The sequence below is a fragment of the Typopeltis vanoorti genome, chromosome 16 (genome assembly GCF_054136105.1).
Source record: "Typopeltis vanoorti isolate ZY-2024b chromosome 16, IOZ_Tvanoo_1.0, whole genome shotgun sequence".
NCBI classification, from domain to species: domain Eukaryota; kingdom Metazoa; phylum Arthropoda; class Arachnida; order Uropygi; family Thelyphonidae; genus Typopeltis; species Typopeltis vanoorti.
Window position 1 is genome coordinate 98,381,120 of NC_143564.1, and position 23,842 is coordinate 98,404,961.

The 23,842-nt window shown below is 35.4% G+C and overlaps 1 protein-coding gene across 1 annotated transcript in view; it reads right to left on the reverse strand.

The window, feature by feature from the left end:
* Positions 1 to 23,842, reverse strand: part of LOC150098213 (non-canonical pre-mRNAs endonuclease FASTKD5, mitochondrial-like) — a 185,178-nt gene that overhangs the window by 149,417 nt on the left and 11,919 nt on the right. The window contains exon 3 of the mRNA XM_090406527.1: positions 11,917 to 12,067. Within this exon, the coding sequence (XP_090262653.1) occupies positions 11,917 to 12,067 (151 nt within the window). The remainder of the gene's footprint in view (positions 1 to 11,916; positions 12,068 to 23,842) is intronic.

A 23,842-nucleotide genomic window follows, 5' to 3' on the forward strand; every position in this document is an offset into this window, starting at 1 on the left:
GTAAGAAGAAACATCTGCATAATAAATTTAATTTTTCAGTATGGTACATTTGTGATTCTATAGTTAAAATAGTAATATGTATTTCTGATTGTATTCCTCTTGAATATTTTCTACCATAATTGCTTGTTTCATTTAAAAGTCTTTCAGAATACTTGCTGTAACATCTAAGTTCTCCTTATTTTCCATTTTCATATCACTTTTATCTTCTATATTCTTACCAGAGCTCTGTTTACTGTTTACTTACATGACTCTGTTTAGCTACTTTTATACTCTGTATTTCTTACATTTTCTCTGAATTCTCTTAGAGCAATTGCTGACTTACTTTTTAGAAACTTTCATTACACTTTGTTTTCCATGACTGCTTCCTTAACTTCTTGACTACTCTATGGAGTTCTGATTTTTTTTTTATTCATGCACACAGTTTTACCACATGCCTCTCTTTCTGAATCAATCGATACTTTCTTCATATCTAAGGTTGGAGTGTTTTCAAGCTCTTTCTTTATCTCTCTAATAATTTTTGTATATTTGAGTGTCAAGTTCACCTCTTCCACTTTCCTTTTTTTTGTAAAGTGTTTTTTATATTTTTCTTTTCAATATGGTATTCATTTTTATTCTGTGCAAAACTAAATCATTATCACTTTCAATTTTAAATCCCCTGTATATCTTGTGTCCTGAACAAGCATGATGATATCAATATCAACACTCAATGACACCTTATTATTTCTCATGTCTATTCTCTATATGAATTTGTGCACATCTTTATGATGTAATTTGGTGTTAGTTATGACTAGTTCATGAACACAGAACAGTCATCACTTGCTTCGTTCAATTCTCTAAATTTTCTCAACAGATTGCTATACAGCAATCTCTCGATTAATGTGCCCCTGATTAGTGCGTTTTCGATTAGTGCATCATTTTTTTTCGATACTCAAATTCGATTAGTGCGACTATATACATCTTAAAAATAAATGTTACAGATTTATTTTTCAGTTACATTTATGTTACAGTTTAAAAATTTTCGATCTATACATTTTTTATGGCTAACTATTTAAAAAATCACTCACCAGGATGAAATAATTTAGTTACCGATTTGAAACATTTTACAAAGTTATTTTTTAATGTCATACTACACTATTTCCATATACAGTATGTTCCAAATTTACTGCCAAAATTTATGTCGTCTGCTTTACATAGCATTTTGCTGATCATATCACGTGCAATTATTTTCCTTACTTTTTTATTTTAAATTATTTTCCTAACCTTTAATCATGAGTAAAACAATTAGTGAGCAAAAAATAGAAGTGTGAAAATGATTCGAAACATAATCTCATTGGAAGAAAAACTTGAAATAATAAAGAAAAATGAACAAGACGAGTCCAGAGCAAAGATAGGACAAGAACACAAAAACGGGTGAATTAACTGCTGAATACAAAAAGAAAGGTAAGGCTGCTTCGAGTTCATCATGCATGCACTCGAAATCAAAGTATTATAATGATTGAATTAGAGAGACTTCTTTTTACGTGGATCAAAGATTGTAACCAAAAACAGATCCTGCCAAACACTGGCCTTATTAAATCGAAAGCATTGTCTCTTTGTAACCTGGAAAGAAAGGGCTGTCAATGATGGAAAAGAAGAATTCCACGTTAGTGCTGGGTGATTTGAGTGTTTCAAAAAGAGAAATAGCCTACATGATTAGAACATTATGAAGCTACAAGTGCAAATAAGGAGATTATTGTGATCAACAAATATTTAATGTCGATGAAACCGGCCGATGAAGCGAATGCTTTCCAAGACTTTTCTAGCCAAATCAGAGAAATCTCAGCCTGGTTATAAAGTCACAAAATTGAATGAAATTACTGCTAGCAATATGCAAGCCGTTTGGAATCACATTCCAAACCACATTTCCACGTTGTGCAAAATGATTTTAAATGCTTTTCAAATGAATCTAAGTTAATTAATTCTCATTCTGAGAAGTTGAGTGATTCTGACCTGCTAAATTTAGACACACAGCAGGAAGATCCTGAAGAATATGAAGAAAATTTAATCACTGACAAGTCCAAAGTGGTTTCACAGGAACAATTTGAAAATAGTTTTCGTACAATCGAAGTTTTTAAGCAGCAATGCTTAGAAACTGATGCTGGTGAAGAGAGAACCAGTAAAATTTGCAGAAGAGGCCATAGGGCCATATCATCAGTTGTATGAAAAAAAGAAACAGAATGATCGCCAAACTACATTAGCTCAATTCTTTGTTAAGAAGCAGAATAATAAATTTATATTCTTTGTATGTTTTATTGTTGTTCAGCTTCATGGTTTTCCTTTAACTAGGCCCTGAGACATACCTTAATTCTTTTATAAAAAAAATTAAGGATCAAAAAAGAAATCTGAGGAACAAATTATACATTTTCCCATAGGTTATTATATTCAATTAGAGCGTTTTCGATTAATGCACTTGTTTTAAAGAACACATTAGGGGCACTAATCGAGGTATTGCTGTATGTCTGGTATTCATTTCCTACTCTGCTATTTAGATCTCCAACTAGCACTAACTTTTCTTTTTTGTCATCTGCCTTGTCCACTACAGATGATGAAAGATGTCAAACTTAATTGAACTGTCTGTAGCAGCACAGACATAAAGAAGTCTCACTATTCAATTCTCTATTTCGACATTTGCCCACATTGTACTACTTGAAATTTCCTGACATTCACAAGATTATCTTCATGTTTAGTTGAATACCATAACTGCTCCTTCTTTCCCACAATCATTATTGCATGAATATAACATCTCCTCCCAGTTGTTATTTAGAATCTCAACTGTGTTTTTTTTTAATTTTGGTAACATTAATTATTTCAATATGGTACCTCCGGAGTTCTTTTTGATTGATACTTCTTATATATTGATAGTGCCTATTGCCTATATATTGAGTTATGTCGATGTCAAGTTTAAGTTTGTTCCATTAGCAACTTTTCACAGTTTGCCCTGGTGAATAGTTAAAATCAGCTACTGAAACACAGTAGGAACCTTGCTTAACTGGGTCTTCAAGTCAATGCAGAATACAATCTAGTCAGCTAGGCCACAAATTACCAAGAAGATGGCTTAATGTAAAATAAGGTGTAGCACATCCTATTCACTGTTATTCATCATCCATATGAATCACATTATTAAATCTGATAAAAAGAGGAGATGTTAATCTACAGTTTTTATTTTATGCAGATAATATTATACTCATAAAAATCTAGTAACTAAACTGAATAGCTGCTGTAAGAACTTTGCAATGGAAATCGGTGATGAAAAAACAAAAATAAAGCAAAATAGTAAACAGAACACATTCGTGTGTATTCCTATCTATAAAACAAGTAAAATATTTCAGCTATTTAGGAACAATTTTTAGCAAAGACAGCAAATTAAATATGGAAATAGACAAATGAATAAGTAAATGAGGTATGGTGGGAAGTGAAATGAATAAATTTATGTGGAATAAGAGAGAAATTAGTAAATACATTAAACTAGCTGTATACAAGTATTCAAACCAATTTTAACTTATGGATCTGAGAGTTGGGTTAGAAAAAAAACATATGACCAAGACATGAGAGTTCTGAAAAATTTAGAGTATTTAGATGGTATCAATAGCAGAATCATATTAAAAATGAAAATAATTATGAATGTGACACTGTTGGCATTTAAGAATGAATGTGTGAGCAAAGCAAATTTAAGGTGGTACAGTATTAAATGAAATGGCAAAAGAAAAGCGAGCAAAACAGATGTTTGAGGTCAGGTGGCAGGAAAAGTGAAGTGAAGACCAAAATAAATGTATAAAAAAACTAATGAAAGACATGCAATTGGCATTGTACGGTGATTTGATTATTAGAGATGTGGTAAACAAGAAGATGCACAAAGTTTGTTTTCTAGGAGACAAAATGAAAAGAGTGACTGAGGCATTAGATATGAGGAGTAAGCAAGCAAAGAGTTGGTAGTGATAGTAGAGACAAATGACTTGACTGGGAACAAGGAGAATGCAAGATTGGATATCAGGTGATTGTTGAAAAGGATAAAAGATACTACTGTGATAGGAAAGATAGTCAGTGTGTATGTTGCAGTATGGCAGTAATGAGATGAAGCAGACAGTAATAATTATGAATGATATGTTAGCTAGCAGAAATGTGTGAAGAGAAAGCAGCGCAATTCATTAATGTGTGGAATGAGTTTGAAGAAAGAAATGAACTATATAAGAGTTATGGACTGTGTTTCAACAAGAAAATACTGTGAGTAAGCATATTTAAAGAAACGTGAAAAAACTTTACTTCGCTCTCCTAACTTAAACAGATCCGATGGTCTACGTCTATCCCCTTTGTGGGAGATAGTACTTTTTAAATCAGCTAATCTTTCCTAACTTTTTTTAATTTGTGTGTGTGTATATTATTTAATTAATTATTTATTTTTTATTTTAAGTTAGGAAATTAAATGATCTTTTTTAGTTATCTTGCATTAGCTACTTAGGTGGGCCTTTTGGAATTGTCAGTTATTGTTCAATCTTGTACTGAAGATGCCTGAGATACTCAGGCAAAAATTATACTAATAAATAATATTTTGAGTGAGTTAATTCTGGTATTATAATTTATTTAGTTATGTACTGCATCTGAATGATTTTGGTGTGAGTCATCTGGAGAGACTGCTGCTGGTGAAAGGGACAAAGTAATGAGTGCCAAGAATGAATTGCAGCAAGTAAGAAGCGACATGAAAGAGCAGGAGAGTAAGTAAGGAAGGAGAGACAGGTGGTGCTTATGAACGAAGAAGTGGGTAACATGAGTGAGAGAAAAGTATGCAAGACAAACAGGGAAACGGAGAGACTCAGATTGGACAGGGAAGCAAAGCATGTTGATGCTCCAAGAGGATGTGAATGTGAGTAGACAAAAAGGGAAGGGAATGACCTGAGATGTAGGGAAAACAGTTGCATTTGAAGAAGGTTCCAGAATGAGTAAGGAGAAAAAGAAATGGATCAAGGAAAGTATGGAGAAGTCACATCTAATAAGTGGTATTGCTGTAAACTTGTTATAGAATGAGCTATTGTGAAATCTCGCACGATAAATTAATTTAGTTAACTTTTTGAGCTCGATTTTACAAGGGTTTCAAATCTAAATATAGAAAATATGATGTAAATTAACTACTTTGTGAAACATGTTAGATATTACCTGTTTAACTATTGTGTCTAAAAAAAATGAGGAAAGGGATTAACCCTTATTAACACAGTGAGTCAGCAAAATTATATATATCTCAGGAAGGTTTGCAACAACTTGCAAACAAATTAAGCACCTAAGACAAAGACTTTTGACAAAAAAGGACCGGAGTGACGTCATCGCGCTGAAGGGAAATCACGGACACTCCAGAGTGAGAACAAGGGACTGAAAGGGGGGAGAAACAAGAAAAAAAGAATCTAGGCTGGCTTTGAGTTCTTATTCAGCGGTACAGGAAGAGAAGAGAGGAAGCGATGACTCGGAGCATGTGGCTGGAGACTTGGTAGTTCGTATCTTGTTACCCTGATGGTCTATCATCGGAGTTTTTGTCAATGGAAGGTACCCCTGAAGTTTTCCGGATAGTCTCCGAGGCAAGTCCGCCATAGTATCCTATAGACAGTAGCGGATTAAGTTCCTTTGAGATCCTAGGTGCAAATAAATAAATAATAAATATAAATGTTCACTAAATTTTTAGAGGCATATTATCTTTTTGCTATATAATTTTTGAGGCTCCTTGAGACGAGGCCCTAGGCATGTGCCTAGTGCACCTATTGGGTAATCTGCCACTGCTTATAGATGAACATCGAAAGCAAAATCAGAGGTTTCTTATATGCCTACTATTGTAGTTAACAGCCAACTGTCAGCTGAGGAAGAAAGAAGGAAGAATGCTGTTTGCTATTCAGGCCAAGAGCAACCGCTACAGTACATACATATATAATAAAATATTACAATGCCGCGGTCGACAGGATTAAATCCAGATAATTAATCTTGAGAAAAGTGGATTGAGATACTTTTGGCAAAAGATAAGTGTTTTTTACATAAAAAAAAATTTGAAATAACGAATGTAGATTTCAACGATAGTGACGTAACAAGTTCTAGTATGATGGAAGACGGAATTTTTCAGGACTATAAGTCCTCGCCTTGTAATTCCATCATTTTTCTGGAGACAATATGAGAACACAGATTCTTATTCTGGGTTTGTAGAATTAAGAAAGCTAGGGAAATGGTATGACTTTCAATTGTTAATACTTCTCAGAAACAAACTACTAGGTAAGGCCAAGAATTTTCTAAATTCTTCTCCCATACCGAGAAAGACATTGGAATATACGAAATTCAAGGCTACCTTAATAGCAGAATGTTCCAAGGTTAAGAATGCAAGCCCAAATTTATGGAAACTACATAAGTGCATGCAAGAAAACAAGGAGAGTGTATCAGAATTTTACAACAGGTTACTGACCTTAGCTAGTAGTCTGAGTATCTCTAAGGATGAACAGCCACATTTAGACTGGGCAGTCTTTCACCAGTTTAGATTAATGTTGAGAGATGAGTTAAGGGCCATGGCATTTAAGAAAAGGATAAACGACTTGGATGAGTGCTACCATTTGGCTAGAGAAAGAGAGGAGATAATTGGAGATGTTCATCCCTTCTCTAATTCCAAGCAAGTGCATCCGTGGAACAGATAAATGTCACAGCTAGTAACACCAAAAATAAATCTATAGTTGATACGCAAAAGGATAGTTTCACAAGAAATGAGGGAAAAAGAAAAAGGAATCTAGAGAACCTGGTTCACAGTGAACCTGTTGAAAAAGGGGCAAAAGATGAGTCAACAAACTCTCTAGACTTAGAATCGTTAAAAAAATTTATCAGGCAGGTGGTGGAAAGATGACAACAGCAGATAATTGAAAGGCAGGAAAAAATAATTAGCTATTGGAAGAACTAAAACTTGACAATTCTCATAATAATAATCATCATCATACATTCAAGAATTTAGGCCTAGTATGGCCTGTTCCAGCCTTAGAAGTCATCGTTGAATCGTTATTCTTTGAACGTGTTCCATCCATCTATGTTTATATTTTTTAATTTTTTCAATTACTGGTTCTTGGTTTAATTCTTTCATAATATCTTCCTTTCTTTTGTGATCAAATAGGGTATACTTTGCAGTTTTTCTCATAAACTTCATTTCTGCTGTTGTTAATCTTTGTTTGTCTTTTTGTTTTATTGTCCAGATTTCGCTTCCATACATTAAGACCGGTAGGGCTAATGTATTGTATACTTTTAGCCTGGTTTGTTTTTGAACTAGGTTTGGTTTAAATATAGAGTTAATTACTCCTGTTATTTTTAAATATTTTGCAATTTTTATGTTTATATCTTTTTCATTTTCATAAGTGATCATACATCCTAGGTAGTTAAATGAATTCACCAGTTCTAAGATCTTGTTATCTAATACTGTTTTAGTTCTTGCTGGATCTTGTCCTTTAAAGGCCATAGTTTTTGATTTATCCATTGATATTATCATACCATAATCTTTGGATATCTCATTTAGATTTAAAATAGCTTTCTGTAAGTTATCTTCAGAATTTGTAATTATTATTTGGTCGTCTGCAAAGAGGAGAGTGTTTAAGTTAACTGTAGGTGAAAGTTTAATTCCTTGATGTAAATTTTTACTCCATTTTATTATTATTTCATTTAAGTAGATATTAAAAAGAGTTGCTGAGAGGGGACATCCCTGTCAGACCCCTTGGTTTATCTCGCTTGTATATGATAGCTCATGATTTAATCTTATTTGTATTTGATTATTTTCATATATACTTGTGACAGCTTTTAGGATATTATTTGGTATTTGTCTTTATTTTAATATGTTTCTTTTAACTTTGTCAAATGCTTTTTCAAAGTCAATAAATGCAATATGTGTTTCTAAATTATATTCTCTTCTTTTCTCTATTATTAATTTTAGGCAGAAGGCTGGGTCTATACATGATCATCCTTTTCTAAATCCAATTTGTACCTCTAGAATAAAGTTTTCGGAATATTTCATTAGTTTGTTATTTAAGATTCTGTTGTATATTTTGTAACATGAATTTAGTATACTGATACCTCTATAGTTTTTAGGGTCGTCTCTATTACCTTTCTTAAAGATAGGAATCACAATTGCTTTTTTCCATTCTATTGGGGGGGATACCAGTTGAGTAAATTTTATTTAAAAATAATTTGCAATATTCGCAATTCTCATAATAAGCCATGCAATGAGGTTGAGAACAAAGAAAGGACAAGAGAAGGACACCCCCCCCCCAATGTTACAAATGTAACCAGGTAGGGCTTTGTATGAAACTGTTATAACTTTGTATGAAACTGTTATACACCTTGAGGAAAATAAAGTATGACTCCAATATCGTACTAGCTCACGGCAGTTCTCAAAGCTCGTCTAGTAACTCATGCTGTCGAGAAAATAATGATGAGACGAGACCTGGCAAATCATTAGCAATCATACAACTCATAACTCCGGAAGCGAAAAATGAAACAAAGCAAGTTGAGTTGTGAAAGGAAAACGATTAAAAAGAATAGGAAGAAAAAAATCGAATGAGCAAAGGAAAGAGAATGAAGACAGTAATCGAACAAGAGGATCCAAATCATATCTCTGAGTCCTTCGGTGGATGATAACCTCCATAAGGAAGTCTTAACAAAGATTCACACCGATCAGGATGATGCACAACTAGACATTCAGAGGAAGGAAAGAGGAAAAAGGACAGAAGGAATGTGGACGACTGATCAGCAACCAAGGAAGGAGTTTTGCTTAATTATTAGTCTCACAAGGTTCAAGAGATATAAAACGAGGGTTGTTGTAAACAAAAATGTGAGGCATTCAAATCTAGATATGTCCAAGACCTATGGGAGTAAATCAAATCTAATGAGATGTGAAATGTTTATGGTAAAGGAAATTATGATCTTCTCTTGAAAATGAGGGAAAAGAAAAAAAGAAAAGTTTTTATTTTTTCAGGAAAGATTGAGCCTTTGTGTAAAATCTTGCAGGAACTACCAAGCCTCCAGCCACGTGCTCTGAGCCATCGCCTCTTCTCTTCCTGTACTGCTGAATAGGAGCTAAAAGCCAGTCTAGATTTTTTTTTCTTGTTTCTTCCCCTTTCAATCCTTTAAATAATTGAAGCATTTTCTCTGTCTGCTTTTGTCTTTGTTATGCTGAAGTTTTCTACAAGCTTCTCATTCTAACAAAGTTTTATTTTTGTCATGCCATCACTCCTGAACATTTTATAGGGGAAATAAATATTCTCAATCACACACTGTCTGAATATTGAGTCCTCATACTCTTAAGAGAACAGTCATTTACAACCACTTCATATAAAAAATAAACAAACAATAATCACTATCTTTCTCTTATCTGATATGGCACTCACATCTCATAAAATATTCATAACATATGGTAATGAAGCTTTCAATCGTTTTTCTCCAATTATTCTATCTGGAATAATTGGAAAAGAATAATTGAGGCATGTGTTGTCTTCAATGTCTGACCTAGTAAAGCAACAAATACCAAGAGGAACTGCATTTTTTAGTGATCCGTTGTTGAACAATTAGAGCAATGTATTACAAAATCTAGAGCTTCAAATTTTGGTTTAATGGTATTATTGATTTCTCCTGCCAAATATCAGCCCAGGTAAAATTGGGCATTATTATCATCAACAGACCTTCGTGGAATCAACAGATTATCATGTGAAGTCCATCTCTCACATGCACAGCTCATCACACCTCGACTTAAATGCATTCACTGTCCCTACACTCACCACACTCTCAGGCAATGCATACCTATCACTCTCCATGCAAAAAATCTACTTCTCATCACCTTGCCCATACTACCTTATACAGCTTTCAGGGATGGCTTCTTGTTTTCTTCCACTTCCAGATATTCTATGAAGAATCTCATCCATGCTAATCTGGTAATTATCCCTTGCCAACTTATACATCTTGATCATGTCCCCTCTCTTCCTTCTATTCTCTACAATTTGCATTTTCTCAATCTGTACTCATATTCCACATTTCAGAAACCAACCTAGTGAATCATCTCTGAACCCTCTCCAACATCTCATGATCCTTTTGAAAAAATGGCAACCAAACCTGTGCACAGCAATCCATATGCGGCCTGATCAAAACCTTGTAAAATGGAATCAAAACATCCTTATTTCTACATGTCAGTGTCTTCTGCATCATTCCCACAATCTGCTGTTTTGTCCTCACAATTCTAGCAACATGTCCATGAAATTTCAAGTCCCTATCCACCATCACCCTCTAGATCTCTCATCTCCTCTGCCTCCTCTAAAATTTTCCTATACTTTGCATCCCATCTTTGCTTCTCAAATTTTAAAACCTTACACTTTGCAACATTAAACTGACATCCTCATATACTTGCCCATTCAGACAAGTCCATTTAGGTCCTCTTGCAAAGCTACAACATCTGCTCTACTTTTCATAACTCTCCCCGACATTGCATCATTTGCAAACAACTGTATATCGCCATTTAAGCCCTTTCCAATGTCATTTACAAAATAAACAACAATGGCCCCAAAACAGACCCCTGGAACATGCCACCAGTGACTTTCCTCTTCTGGGATATTACTCCCCCATATATAACGTGCTATGCAATCTCCAATCCAATGCACTAATCTACTATCCAATCCCATTTGTTCCAATTTAACTACTAGTCTGTCAGTTCTGAATCCTTATTATCACTCTCATTATTACCCCCTTCATGAAGCAGAACAATTTTGTCCTCTTTCTACTCTTTTGGAACTTAATTTAACATTAATATTAAAAATGCATGTTGAAGCTGTTGCTAACTTCCTGGAACATTCCCTCAAGACTTGTGGTGATATACCATCACGGCCTGGATGACATCAAGTTTACTCACTTCTTCAAATACCTCATGTTCACTCACCATCAGTGGTTATCCCCTCATCACTACTCTCAAATTCTACATTATGTTACAATTACAAGGATGGAATACTTTAAGGAACTCCTCATTAAACACCTCCACTATATCCTCCTCAGCGTGTTTATCATTCTTCCATTATCACTCTTCAATATCATCCTCCCATAATCATTCTTTCTTCTGATGGCCACATATCAAAAAAATTCTCTAGGATTTCTTTTAACCCCATCTACTAACAGCTGTTCATTCTGCCCTTACGAAGCGAGTCACCTTCCTTGCCTGCTTTTTGTACTTCACATGTAACTGATTATTGCCACTCATCACGTGCTGCCTCCACAATGCCTTTTTTTTTTTCAGACTGCAAGCTTTACCTCTTCAGTCATCCATTTTACACCTACCTTATGTAATCTTCTGACCCTTGGAATACACTCAGTCAATGCCTCTGCCAGATACTTTCTGAGTAGAGGCAAACCAGCATTGATTTCCTTCCCATGCAATTCCTCATTCCATGGTATTGCTGCAAACTGCCATTTGAGTTTGCCATAATTACCCACTTAATAGTTTTGTGAGAAAGGGTTATAACCTTTCTCACAAAAGTCCAGATAATATGGTTGCCCACTACCTAAGTGATCACTTTATGGTCATTTTCACAACTGGAGATTGAAGATTTTTTCAACAACTGCACTTGCAAATGTCTCTGCCAAAAAGAAAAGGTCTCTTTAGAAGTCAATAACATCTTACTGAATAATTTGTATATTATTTTCATGATTTGTCTATGAATCTATGATTTACACCATGATTTATAATAACGTAAAAACTCTCGCTCCACCATGAAGTGCTGCATATGTAGATTAAGTAGCTAAAATACTAATTTCATGGTTGCTCTCTCTCTCACACACACACACATATATATAGCTGAAATACATTTGAACTGCATATCATAAAAAACAGGAAAAACGTAATTTTTGTACCTGGATAATGAAAATGAGGCAATACATGTCTGATGGTCCAGTACTGAGATCCACCCAAAACAGCATTGACTGATACACCAACAGACATAAGCAATTTCTCATGATCCCTCAAATCACTGCAATTCCAAGATGAATGCTCAAATTTCTTTTCCTGTTTTTCAAATTAATTATAACAAAAAAGACGATAAATTTTCTAACAAAAGCAAATGCAGGGTGGTTCAAAATTCCACATACAAACTTTGAGGGAAGGTAGAGAACGTCAAAATCAACCTTATTCACATAGGAAAGCATGGTTGAAAACTCCACTGGAAGATACTAACAGGGACACAAAGATACAGAAATAACACAAGGCAGAGTAGTGTAAAAAACTTTATTAGGCATAACTGAACAGTTCGATAGTAGTTGGATACATAATATGGTTTCAAACCAGATGCTCAAAGTTATGACCATTAGCAGTGATGCATGCCTGACACTGACGACGCATTAACTGATGTTACATTTTCGAAAATACCTGGAATTTCCTGGATATTAGCAGCAGCGATGCCGATTCTTGGCACGAGGTCCATGTCAGAGGCAACAGGCATTTCGTACACCATGGCTTTAAGGGTCCTCCACAGAAAGAAATCAATGTTCGATAAATGAGGTGAGCGTGGGGGTCATGCGATGGGTCCACCACGCCCAATCCATTGAGCCCCAAAGGACCTGTCCAAATAGTGATGCACAGAAATGCCAAAATGGGCTGGAGTCCCATCATGTTGGAACCACATTTGCCAATGCACAGTCATAGGAACATTGTTCAGTAAATCTGGCAGAACTTCTTTTAGAAGGTCCAATACTTCTGGGAGTCCAGTTGGGGTGGTAACAGGTATGGACTGATTAAACAATCAGTGACGATACCTGCCCATACATTAACGGCAAAGTGTTGTTGTGCAGCATGCGATTACACAGAGTGTGGGTTCTCATGGACCCACACATGAGCACTGTGGTGATTGAAGACCCCTTCATGGGTAAATGAAGCTTCATCCGTGAACAAAACACAAGTTGGAAAATCGGGGTCTACGGCACTTTTTTTGCAGAAACCACTGTGTGAATTCCACATGTCGAGGATAATCTTCAGCCATCAGTAACTAGACCCATTGCAGATGAAATGGATGTTAGGACTTAGAGTGCAAAACGCACAATACACTGGATCGAGATACTCCTACAGTAGAGGCAATGGCATGTGTGCTTGTCTCTGGATTATTGTCCATTGCATGTAACACCTATTCTTCCATGGCAGGATTATGCATCAATTGTGGCCACCCACTATCATGCCCGCGATCCCTGAATGATCCATAATCACACAAATTCTGACGTCTGTTTGGGTACCTTTCGCGATACATTCATACAGCGGCTCGTTCATCACCATCAGCTAACCCATAAACGAGGTGCATATCTGCCATCTCAGCGTTCATAAAACGATGCATATTCTTCGTACGACATCAAAAGCTTGAATGAAGATGCCCCAATTGCTCACCTGGAGTGCTGGCGAACAGTGCCACCTATCACTTTTGGGTGGCGTTTCCAATTATCCTTTACTATGTGAATATGGTTGATTTTGACGTTCTCTACCTCCCCTCAAAATTTGTACGTGGAATTTTAAACCACCCTGTATAGAATTACAATGATAACAATAATTAGCACAAAGTATAAATATTTAGGAAATTTAACAGCAATATAAAATCAGACGTTTCATATAGCTCCCCCCACCTCCTTTTTTTTTTCTTATCAACAGTAATCTAAAATATGAAAGTGTGCGGTCCATAGTATGCTTGCAATGTGTATAGGTGAAAAGGTAACTTGTTTATGCTAAGCTTTTTTTCTTAGGAAATACATATGAAAGAAGATAATTCTAAAGAACAACAGAAGAGGAGATTAATGAAGTGGGGGAAAAACTGTTCTAAAGTTTAAAGCTAAATTTTGAATTTGGAGGGAGGGGATAGAATTACAGAATGCTAAGACTGCTTTAGAAACAAAGTTAAGAGTTGATCAAATCAAGGTTCTACAAATAACAGAACAATTTGGAAAACATTGTTGATGGGAAACTCCTGAAATATCTCTTGACAGGGTTAGGTGTGTTGGTGGTTATTCATAAACACCAGATGAACAAAATAAATTCTTCTGTTACTCTGGTACTATTTACATTATCATGAAATAATTGCTCTTGATGAAAAACTAGTAATGAAATAATTGATGTTGATTGGAAACTAGTTGTGCGATGTCAAGAATGGCAAAATATCTTGTACATCCCTCATGATCTACCAGAAACGAACATTACAACTTGCTAAAAGAGATGGATTCTAAAATATTTGAACACCCAGAATGCCTTTATATATATAATATGTATATAAAAAGGCATTCTGGGTGTTCAAATATTTTAGAATTCATCTTTTTGGCAAGTCTATGTCACTGCATATTTTTGTGAAAATTAAATATCTTATGGAAACCTAGATGTCTCCACATTAAATATATTTATATATAGTATATAAACTTTTTCATAGTATTTTACATATTAAATATACATACATGCTTATGTGTGTGTGTAAGCAGGGCTCCAGAAATACAACTTAAATCTATGGGTCACAAAAAAATTTTATTCACACAGTATGAATAAAATAGTGAAATGGTGTGAATGTGATGTATACCACTATGCTATTTAAATTTCAAAGAGAACTTTAATAGATTTGAAATCAACTAAATTCAAATTATGTACAATGTTTTATAAGATCTGGCATGTCTCTCTCTTTCTCTCTCTTGAATTTTGGCCACTAGCCCATTTTTGTTTTCCCCCAGCAAGCAAGTTACATACTACTTCAGTTCCACTGCCTACTAATTGATTACTAGTCTTCCATGACAAGAACCAGCTTGTTCATTTCACTCTCTTCTATCAAAGTACACTGTAGCTGAATTTTAGAGAGAAATTATGGTCAAAGCTGTATAATTGAAAGGAGACCTCCATATAGTCTTTAAAGGAATGTGGAGAACTAACCAGGGATTCTAACCTAATGTCCAATCCTCACCATCTTGTGATACACATTGTTAGGTATCTACCTGGATAGTGCACAAATGAGGATGGGCTGGCAATTAAGGATTTAGCCGATCCAAATTGTATTCTTATTGACTTAAACCACAAATAAAATGATGGTACGACATGACAGAATTTCATGCAGGTCGGGGTGTCGCCAGGCTCCCATTGTTTTCACCAGGGTGAACAGCTACTGGAACAAATCCTGAAACACACCCCAACTCAACATCACCAGAGTTCAAGATCAGTACAATCAACATAAGAAGCCTGAATGGCAAAGAAATGAATAAGTATCAAATCAATATAATAGGGATGAATGAAACAAAAAAGACAAAAACTGGTGAGATCTTTCTAAGCAATAAATACAAAATGTTATATTCAGGCAATAACAATCAAGGAAAAAAAGGAGTAGCTATAGTATTCACCACTAAATATGAGGCTAATCTTCTTGAATGGCAGGCAATATCAAGTAGAGTGATGTGGGCAAATATCAGAATGGAGAACTGAACAATGAGATTTATTTGTGCCTATAGTTCCCACAGAAGGTTCTACTAAGATAAAAGTGGAGGAATTTTTTTGAGGCTTTAGAGAAAGCAACTGACACAATGAAAAAGTTAGTCCTTGTTGGGGATCTAAATAGTAGAGTAGGAAATATTGAAAGTTCCTGGCAAATAAGTCAGCTTGTGCTCTTAGAGAATACAAAGACAAATGCAAGAAAGCTAAACACTGTGTAAAACTAGCTAAACAAGTCATGGGAAGACTTTAGCAAGAACAGAGAAAATAAATATCAAGAAGGTTATAAAATATTCTGGAGGCTGTTGAAAAAAAAGTTCAGAAATGGAGAAAAGAATGCTGTAAAAGAAATTAGAGATGATAAAGGTGACATGAAAACTGGAGAAAAAGATATCCTTGATATATGGAGTAATGACTTCGAAAAATTGCTAAATGAAACAATCAGTGACAGCACAGTGATAAAAAGAATGAACAGGGATGCAATCAGGAATACATATCCATATTTGAACTAGAAAAAGCCATCAACAGCCTGAAATGTGGAAAGGAAGCAGGAGTAGATGATATTCAAACAGAAATGCTCAAAAGTACAGAGGTATAAAATTCTTGCAGTAGCTGCACTACACAGTTCAGAAGACTTGAACAGAGGGACGAATTCAGGATGATTGGAGTAGAGCTCTCATAGTACCAATATATAAACAGGGAAATAAAACTTAATGAGAGAATTTCAGAGGTTTTTTTCTACTGAGTATTCCTGGTAAGATTTATGAAAGTATACTTCAGAAATGGTTGAGAAGAATTATGGAAGGGAAGACTTGGTGAAGATCAAGCTGGTTTCAGATCAAACAGAGGCTGTCAGAATCAGATTTTCACTTTACGACAAATAGTTAAGAAATCATTGGAACATAACAAAGATCTGTATTTAAGTTTTGTAGACCTATAAAAGGCATATGACAAGGTGCCAAGAGAAAAGCTCTTTAAAATGCTATAGTTATGTGGTGTAAATGGGACATTATATCAAGCAATAGAAAGCCTATATTTAATAAAGCATTAAGTCAGCAGTTAGAATTGGAGGAAGAATAGGAAGATGGTTTGAGGTAAAATCAGGTGTGTGACAAGGGTGCACATTATCTCCACTGTTATTCATTATCTGTATGGATCACATTATGAAGGAAAGTGGTATAAATCTGATATCAAAATTGGTGATGTTAATCTTAGCTCTTTACTTTATGCAGATGATGTTATACTTCTGAATAAATCCAGTACAAGTCTGCAAGATTCCCTGACTAAATTGAAGAACTTTTGTAATAAATTTCATTTGAAAATCAGCAATAAAAAGATAAAAAAAATATCAACTGCATCGTGAATGGAGACCCTATAGAACAAGTAAAACATTTTAGCAATTTAGGAACAATTTTCAGTGAAGATGGTAAATTAAATAAGGAAATAGACAACAGAATCAACAAAGCTGGTATGGTAGGAAGTCAACTGAATAAATTTATATGGAATAAGAGAGAAATTAGTCAAACACTAAATTAGCTGTATTCAGTGTTCAAACCAATTTTAACTTATGGATCTGAGATTAAGAAATAAAACACTTAACCAAAGACTAGAGCCCACAGATATGATAGTCCTGAGAAGGATTAGGGGCATGAACAGATGGCATCAATAGCAATATCATATATTACAAAAAAAAAGGATATTAGGAAAGAACTTGACATTGTTAGCACCAGGAATGTGTTGGCAGAGCTAATCTCAGGTGTTATAGTTATGTAAACAGAATGAGAGAGGAAAGATTAGAAAAACAAGTGTTCTCTGCCCAGAGAAAAAGACCCAGAGGAAGAACAACATATGGGTGGATTCATACAATCAAATGCCTTAGATGATAGAAATATAAGATCTGATAATGTTGGAGTCTTGACAGATAACAGATTGATTTGGAGGAAAATTGTTGATAATAAGTTATTAATGATGTAAATTCTTCATGTAGTACTATCATAATATCCTGTACACCCCTTTAGAGTACATGTCAGGTGCTTGATGATGATGAATATGATAATGATCTTCTCATTTGAATATCTGAAAGAGTACCTAGAAGAAGATTCACTACTGGAGTCTTTGATTTCTTTCATTTTTGTTTAATGACATCATCTGTAACTGACATGAATTCTTTACATTTCAAGTCATTCTGATATTCTACTACTAGGCCTATAAGTTGTTAAAGACATTAAATAGTTTATTGATGTAACTTTATAATAGGGTGTATAAAAAATAGTTATTCCAGGTGTTCAAATATTTCAGAATCCATCTTTCTCACCAAGTCTATGTCACTGCACTTTTTTTTTGTGAAAAATGAATGTCTCATGAAACCTAGATGTTTCCACTTTAAAAAGGCCTTGAAAACCTAGTAATAATCTAGACATGCCATCAGCAGTCCAAAGATATTTTTTATACACATTACAGAATGCAGCTTCATCTTTTAAGTATAAGCATTTGAATTGCTTCAGCAATCTGCCTTGAAAGCACATCTTGATTGCTTTTAGTTGATGATACAAGAGAATTTTTTCTTCAGTATTCTAGTATATTTTGGTCCCTAAACTTTGTTTTTAGTTTAACACTTCACAATACTAAAAAGTGTAGTTTGCATTTCCTTTCATTCATTGTCCATAATAATGGGTGAATTTATATAAATTATTCAATAATTCAATGGGAAAGACAAATAAGTTTATGAAAGCAAAAGAAAATGTTCAACACTATTTCATCAGAGGTGTTTTACGATGCAATTTCAATAATGTGATCAGGCATCCACCTCATCTTTCTCCAACTCATCCACATAATGTAGACATGAAAGAGGGAAATAGTGGAGGTTGACAGGAAGATATATTTAGTTGGATGTTGCTATAGGCCAGGAATTGTGGAGAGTGGTGATGAAGAAATATATAAGTAGATTTGGTTAGTGAACAAGGAAAGGGTGATTATTATGGTTGATTTTAATTATGGTGGTATAGATTGGAAGGAAGAGATAGCATTTGGGAATAACGAAAATGAATTTCTAAAGTTCTTGAGAGACAATTAACTCAAGCAGTATGTAAAGGAAAAAACATGAAAATTGAGAGCTTTGGATCCTGATCATTTCATTAGAGGATGTAAGCGAGTGGGGGTTTTGCACTTCCCTCTAGTTGGTAAGAGTCATCATGAAGAAGAAAGAATGATTACAGTAAGATGCTGTTAATGGATGAAGGCAGGAGAATGGCAACTGCTGAAAAGGACACAGTTGAGGTGTTCAGTGAACAGTTCATTGGGATGTTTCATCCTCAGTGTAAAATCAGAAGCTTGAGTACAGAGAATGATAGGAGAGAAGACTTGATTGTGAGTGAGCAAGAGGTATATGAGGAGTTAAATAAGCTAAATGTCAATAAGGCAATAGTACTTGATGACATAATCAGCATGTGTCTTGAGAAAATGTTCAAGGGAGTTAGCAATAGCCTATGCCTACCTGTTTAACAACAGTCTTTCAACAGCAGAAGTCCCAAAGAAGTTGAAGGAAGGCAAAATTGTTCCGTTTCACAAATGTAGTGATAAGGCTAAGGCAATGTAGACTGGTGTTCAAAACCTAAGGATGAACACTATTTCTGAAGATTACAACCACAAATTCAGACGAATCAGTTTGTGGCAACTCATATAACTGATGATTTCAAGTAGAAAGCGAGTACACATTCAAATTTTCGAACTGCACACAAAAGGATCATATGGTAGCACTCAACAGGATAAAAGGCCAAAGGTTATGCAAAGTAAAAGCAAATTGAGCTTGAAGTAAGTTCTTTTCGTGAAAAATTAAAGTTGCAAACTTGGATGTCATGTAATGTCTCAAAGACATCAACTAGATGATTTCTTGCAGGGAAGAATTATTGGAAAGCTTGAAGAAGGCTGCAGAACTGCCAGAGTGATTGGAATCTCACATAGCATTGTACCTAGGCTCTGGGAAGCGTTTCAACCAATGAATGTGTTCCAAAATTTGCTAAGAGGTTGCCCTCGCTCTATCATAGAGAATGTTATAGGTTTTTGGCTATAACAGCAAAACATAAATGATATACCATGGCAGGTCTGCTTTCAAGTTGGCTCCATTCAAGCACAGGTACACGGATAGCTCGACAAACTGTGGCAAGACATCTGTGAAAAGTAGGCCTATACGCCCAAAGGCCTGTAGTCTGCATCTCTTTATCAACAGCTCATTGTAGAGCACGTTTTCACTTAACTTGTAGAAATAAAGAGGTTCTAGTTCCATTGTATAAGGTCTTTAGCAGGCCTTGTATGGATTATCTTGCACACACATATTTGGCCCCCCCAGGTAAGTTGTATTCATAAAAATTAAACAAGATGGCAATGGGTTGGTGTACTCTTTACAGATGAGAGTCATTTTAGCCTTTCTTCTGATTGTAGATGACACCTGATCTGGAATAAAAGTGCTTGGGTCATGCTGTGAAGAGACATGATGCTCAATAAATGCACTGAGCCACAAGTGTTGGAAAAAGGGCCTATGACTGGTGAATGATAATGCAATAAAGTTCTCCAAACATTCTTCAAACAAGACAGCAATGGGCTAATGTACTCTTTATAGATGACACCTGACCTGGAGTGAAGGTGCTTGAGTGATGGTGTGGAGAGGCAGGATACTTAATAGATGCACAGAGATACAAGTGTTGGAAAAAGGGACTATGACTGGTGAACGATATTGCAACGAAGTTCTTCAAAGTTATGTTCGACTGTTCCGTATTACTGTAAGAAAAAACATTTTTATGGATGACAATGCCACACCACATCGTACACAAGCAGTGGAGATACTTCTGGAGACCGAGGATATTAATCGAATCGAGTGATAAGCACACTCCCCAGATCTAAACCCAACAGAACCCATTTAATACTCAATAGGGAGATGCATTGCTGCTTGAAATTCCCCCCCCCTTCCAGAAAACATTCCTCCTTATCCTTGCTCTAAAGGAGGAATGGGCCAATTTGCCTCAAGAACTCCTAAATTACTTGGTGCTGAACACGGTATGATGTAGTGAGAGCAGCAACGTAATTGGAGTGGACATATTCTATATTGATTCTTTCTTTTCAATATATTCTATATTGAAATGTCTCTTCGCATAGTTTTACTTTTCTGTAAGCACTGTATATTAATTCCTTAACTATATCCTTAGGAAATTTGTAACTTTTGCCTAAAACTTTTTGCAATTTAATTTGTATGAAATTTATAACACATTTTTTGTGTAATATAATTTATTAGAATGCTCGCAATAAATTTGGCTGTAGTCATGTAAATTTTTTCATATACAGGTAAAAATGTAGTTCATACTTGGCTTTTGGACACCTATAGACCAATCTGTATATCTGGAGTTGTTGTTAAGGTATTGGAGAGTTTGGTGAAATATAGGAAACAAAAGTGGGTTTATAATAGTAGTATACTCTTTGCTTGTCAGCATAGAGTATACCACTTTGTTAAAAGAAGATTGTGCCTTATAAACTTTGTTTGGCGATGTTTAATCACAATTAGCCAGCAAAGGTTGGTCGATTGGTAGAGCCTCTGCTACTAATAGCTTAAGCAAGTTTGAGCGTGGCTAGTAGTTGGATGGGTATCAATTGTTCGATGCTGTTCGCACACTCTCCCTCGATGAGTCTTAGGACTCCCTGGAGGTGTCACATAATAATAATAATAATAATTCACAGGATTTTTTGCTTCGATTCGTGACTGTAGAGAAAACTTGGATCCACAACTACACACCTGAGCAAGCAGCAGTCAAAACAGTGAACAATGCCTGGTGAAAGAGCACCGAAAAAAGCGAAGATCATTTTGTCAGCTGGGAAGGTGATGGCCACTGTTTTTTGGGATTCCCAAGGAATTATCATGATAGATCATTTGAAAAAAGATAAGACAATAACAGGAGTCTATTATGCATCATTGTTGGACCATTTAAAAGACGAACTGAAGAAAAAAAGGCCAAGATTGGCACACAAAAAAGTGCTCTTACATCAAAACAATTCACCGTCCTACACATCAGTTGTCGCAATGGCAAAATTGCAGAAATTGAGGTCTGAATTGGTTCCACATCCACCATATTCTCCAGACTTGGCCCTGTGTGACTTCTTGTTCCCAAGCTTAAAAATTTGGCTCAGTGGGAAAAAATTTCTTCGAACGAAGATGTCATCAAGGCTGTCAATGACTATTTTGCACAACTTGACAAACCTACTTTTTAGATGGGATGAAAAAATTGGAAACTTGCTGGACCAAATGTGTAGAACTCGGTGGGGACTATGTTGAGAAATAAAGGTGATTTTTTCCAAAAAAAGTGTGTTTAACTTATTTTTTACCAAACTTTTCAAATAACCCTCGTACAATGGTATACTCAGATTTTATGAAGGCTTTTGATAGATTATTACACCAAAAGTTGGTGACTGAACAGAAGCAGATGGAATTGGATGATAGACTAGTAAGTTGAATAGGTAAATGAGTATCAGATAGGCATCAGCAAGTTGTGTATTTCGGGGGAAGGGGGGGGCACTATCTTGAAAGAGGATGTCAGTGTGCTGCAAGGGTCAGTTTTTGGACCATTGTTATCTAATTTGTATGTTAATGAAACTGGAATAGGTTTAGCTAGTGATACACGACTGTTTACAGATGATGCAAAACTTGGGAGAGTCATGAAGAATCAAGCAGATGTTTTGGCCTTACAGGAGGACTTGAATAGATTGTATGAGTGGGCAACAGTATAAAACTGTCGATTCAATGTTGACAAGTGTAAGGTTTTGAAATTTGGTAAGCAACAAATATATAAATAGGGTATACTTTGGGATGCAAAGCATACACTTGGTGGAGAAATTTTGGAGAAAGTTGAGGAGATAAGAGACCAAGGAGTGGTGGCAGACAAGGATCTGAAGTTCAGAGGTCACACTGCACAAGTTGTAAAACATCACATCAGATGATGGCAATGATGTTAAGGACCTTAACTTGTAGAAATAAAGAGGTTCTAGTTCCATTGTATAGGGCCTTAGGCCCTGTATGGATTATCTTGCACATATTTGGCCTCCTGGTTTTCATGGTGATGAGGATATGTTGGAGAGTCCAGAGTAGGCTGACTAAGGTCATAACTGTTCTTTGGAATGTGGGATATGAGGAGAGACTGAGGGAATACAGTTTGCAAAGCCTTGTGGAGGAAGAGAGAGATAGGAAGAAGAGAGGGGATATGACTGAGACATTTAAGTTGGTAAAGGGTTTATGGAAAATTTTTTTTGTAGAATAGTGGAAAGGAATAGAACAAGGGGACATACCTGGAAGTTATATAAGGAAGGTGTGAGCAGGAACATAAGTTCTTTACATGGAGAGTAGCTGGTCAGTGGAATGCTTTGCCTGACATTGTGGTGAATGCAGATACATTGAATAAGTTTAAAGCATGGTTTGATGGGGCTTGTGTGTAACAGTGTTTGCCTCCTGCAATGAGGCTTTAGACTCTATGGAGGTCTGGTGTTATAATAATAATAATTAATCTGCAGATGAGAGCCTCTGTAGTTTAGTTGGTATAGATGAAAACCTTTAGTTAGAAAACCATGGGTTTGATTCTGGTCCAAGATGTGAGGAATCTTTATCTGGTCTCTTTCGACTAAAGGTGAGTTTGCTGGTCTCATACAGAGGTAGGGGTTTTTTTTCACCCAGAAACTCAGGTTTTTTATCCCCAAGTGGTCCCGTGAACACATACAACCACAATTATAAAAATTGCCCCCCTCCTCCCCAAAGTCAGACTCTGCAACAAGCCTGTTGGGGTTTCCCACAGTTTCATAATCATAGTGGGCCCTGCACCAAGAGGGATAAAAGCGCTTTAAAGAGGAAGAAGAATCTGCAGATGCAGGATGGGCTTTACTTCATAAAGAGAGTGAGACATGAATAGTTCCACTTGTTGTCATGGATTGAAATTACTTCACATTTTAGAAACAGCAGTGAGGCATATCTTTACGACTATCTTCATACAAACTAACTTTGGCAGAGACAAACAGTCCAGAAAGTAATTAAAAAAATGTGTGAAAAAGAAGGCAATACACTTTGAATGTATTTAGAATGAGGCTTAATATTCACTAGCTACTTGTTTCTGATAACTCACTTGTGAATAAGTGAGTGAGTGGATTTCTGGAGCCCTGTATATTCATTATATATATATATATATATATATTTTAGAGAATAAATTTTAAATGACTTTAAACCGAGATAAAATATTAAATTTTAATGATAGTAGTCTGTCATTTAAAAGTCATTTAAAATTTATTCTCTAAAATGTATCATTGCAACTGAGTAGAAGATCAAGA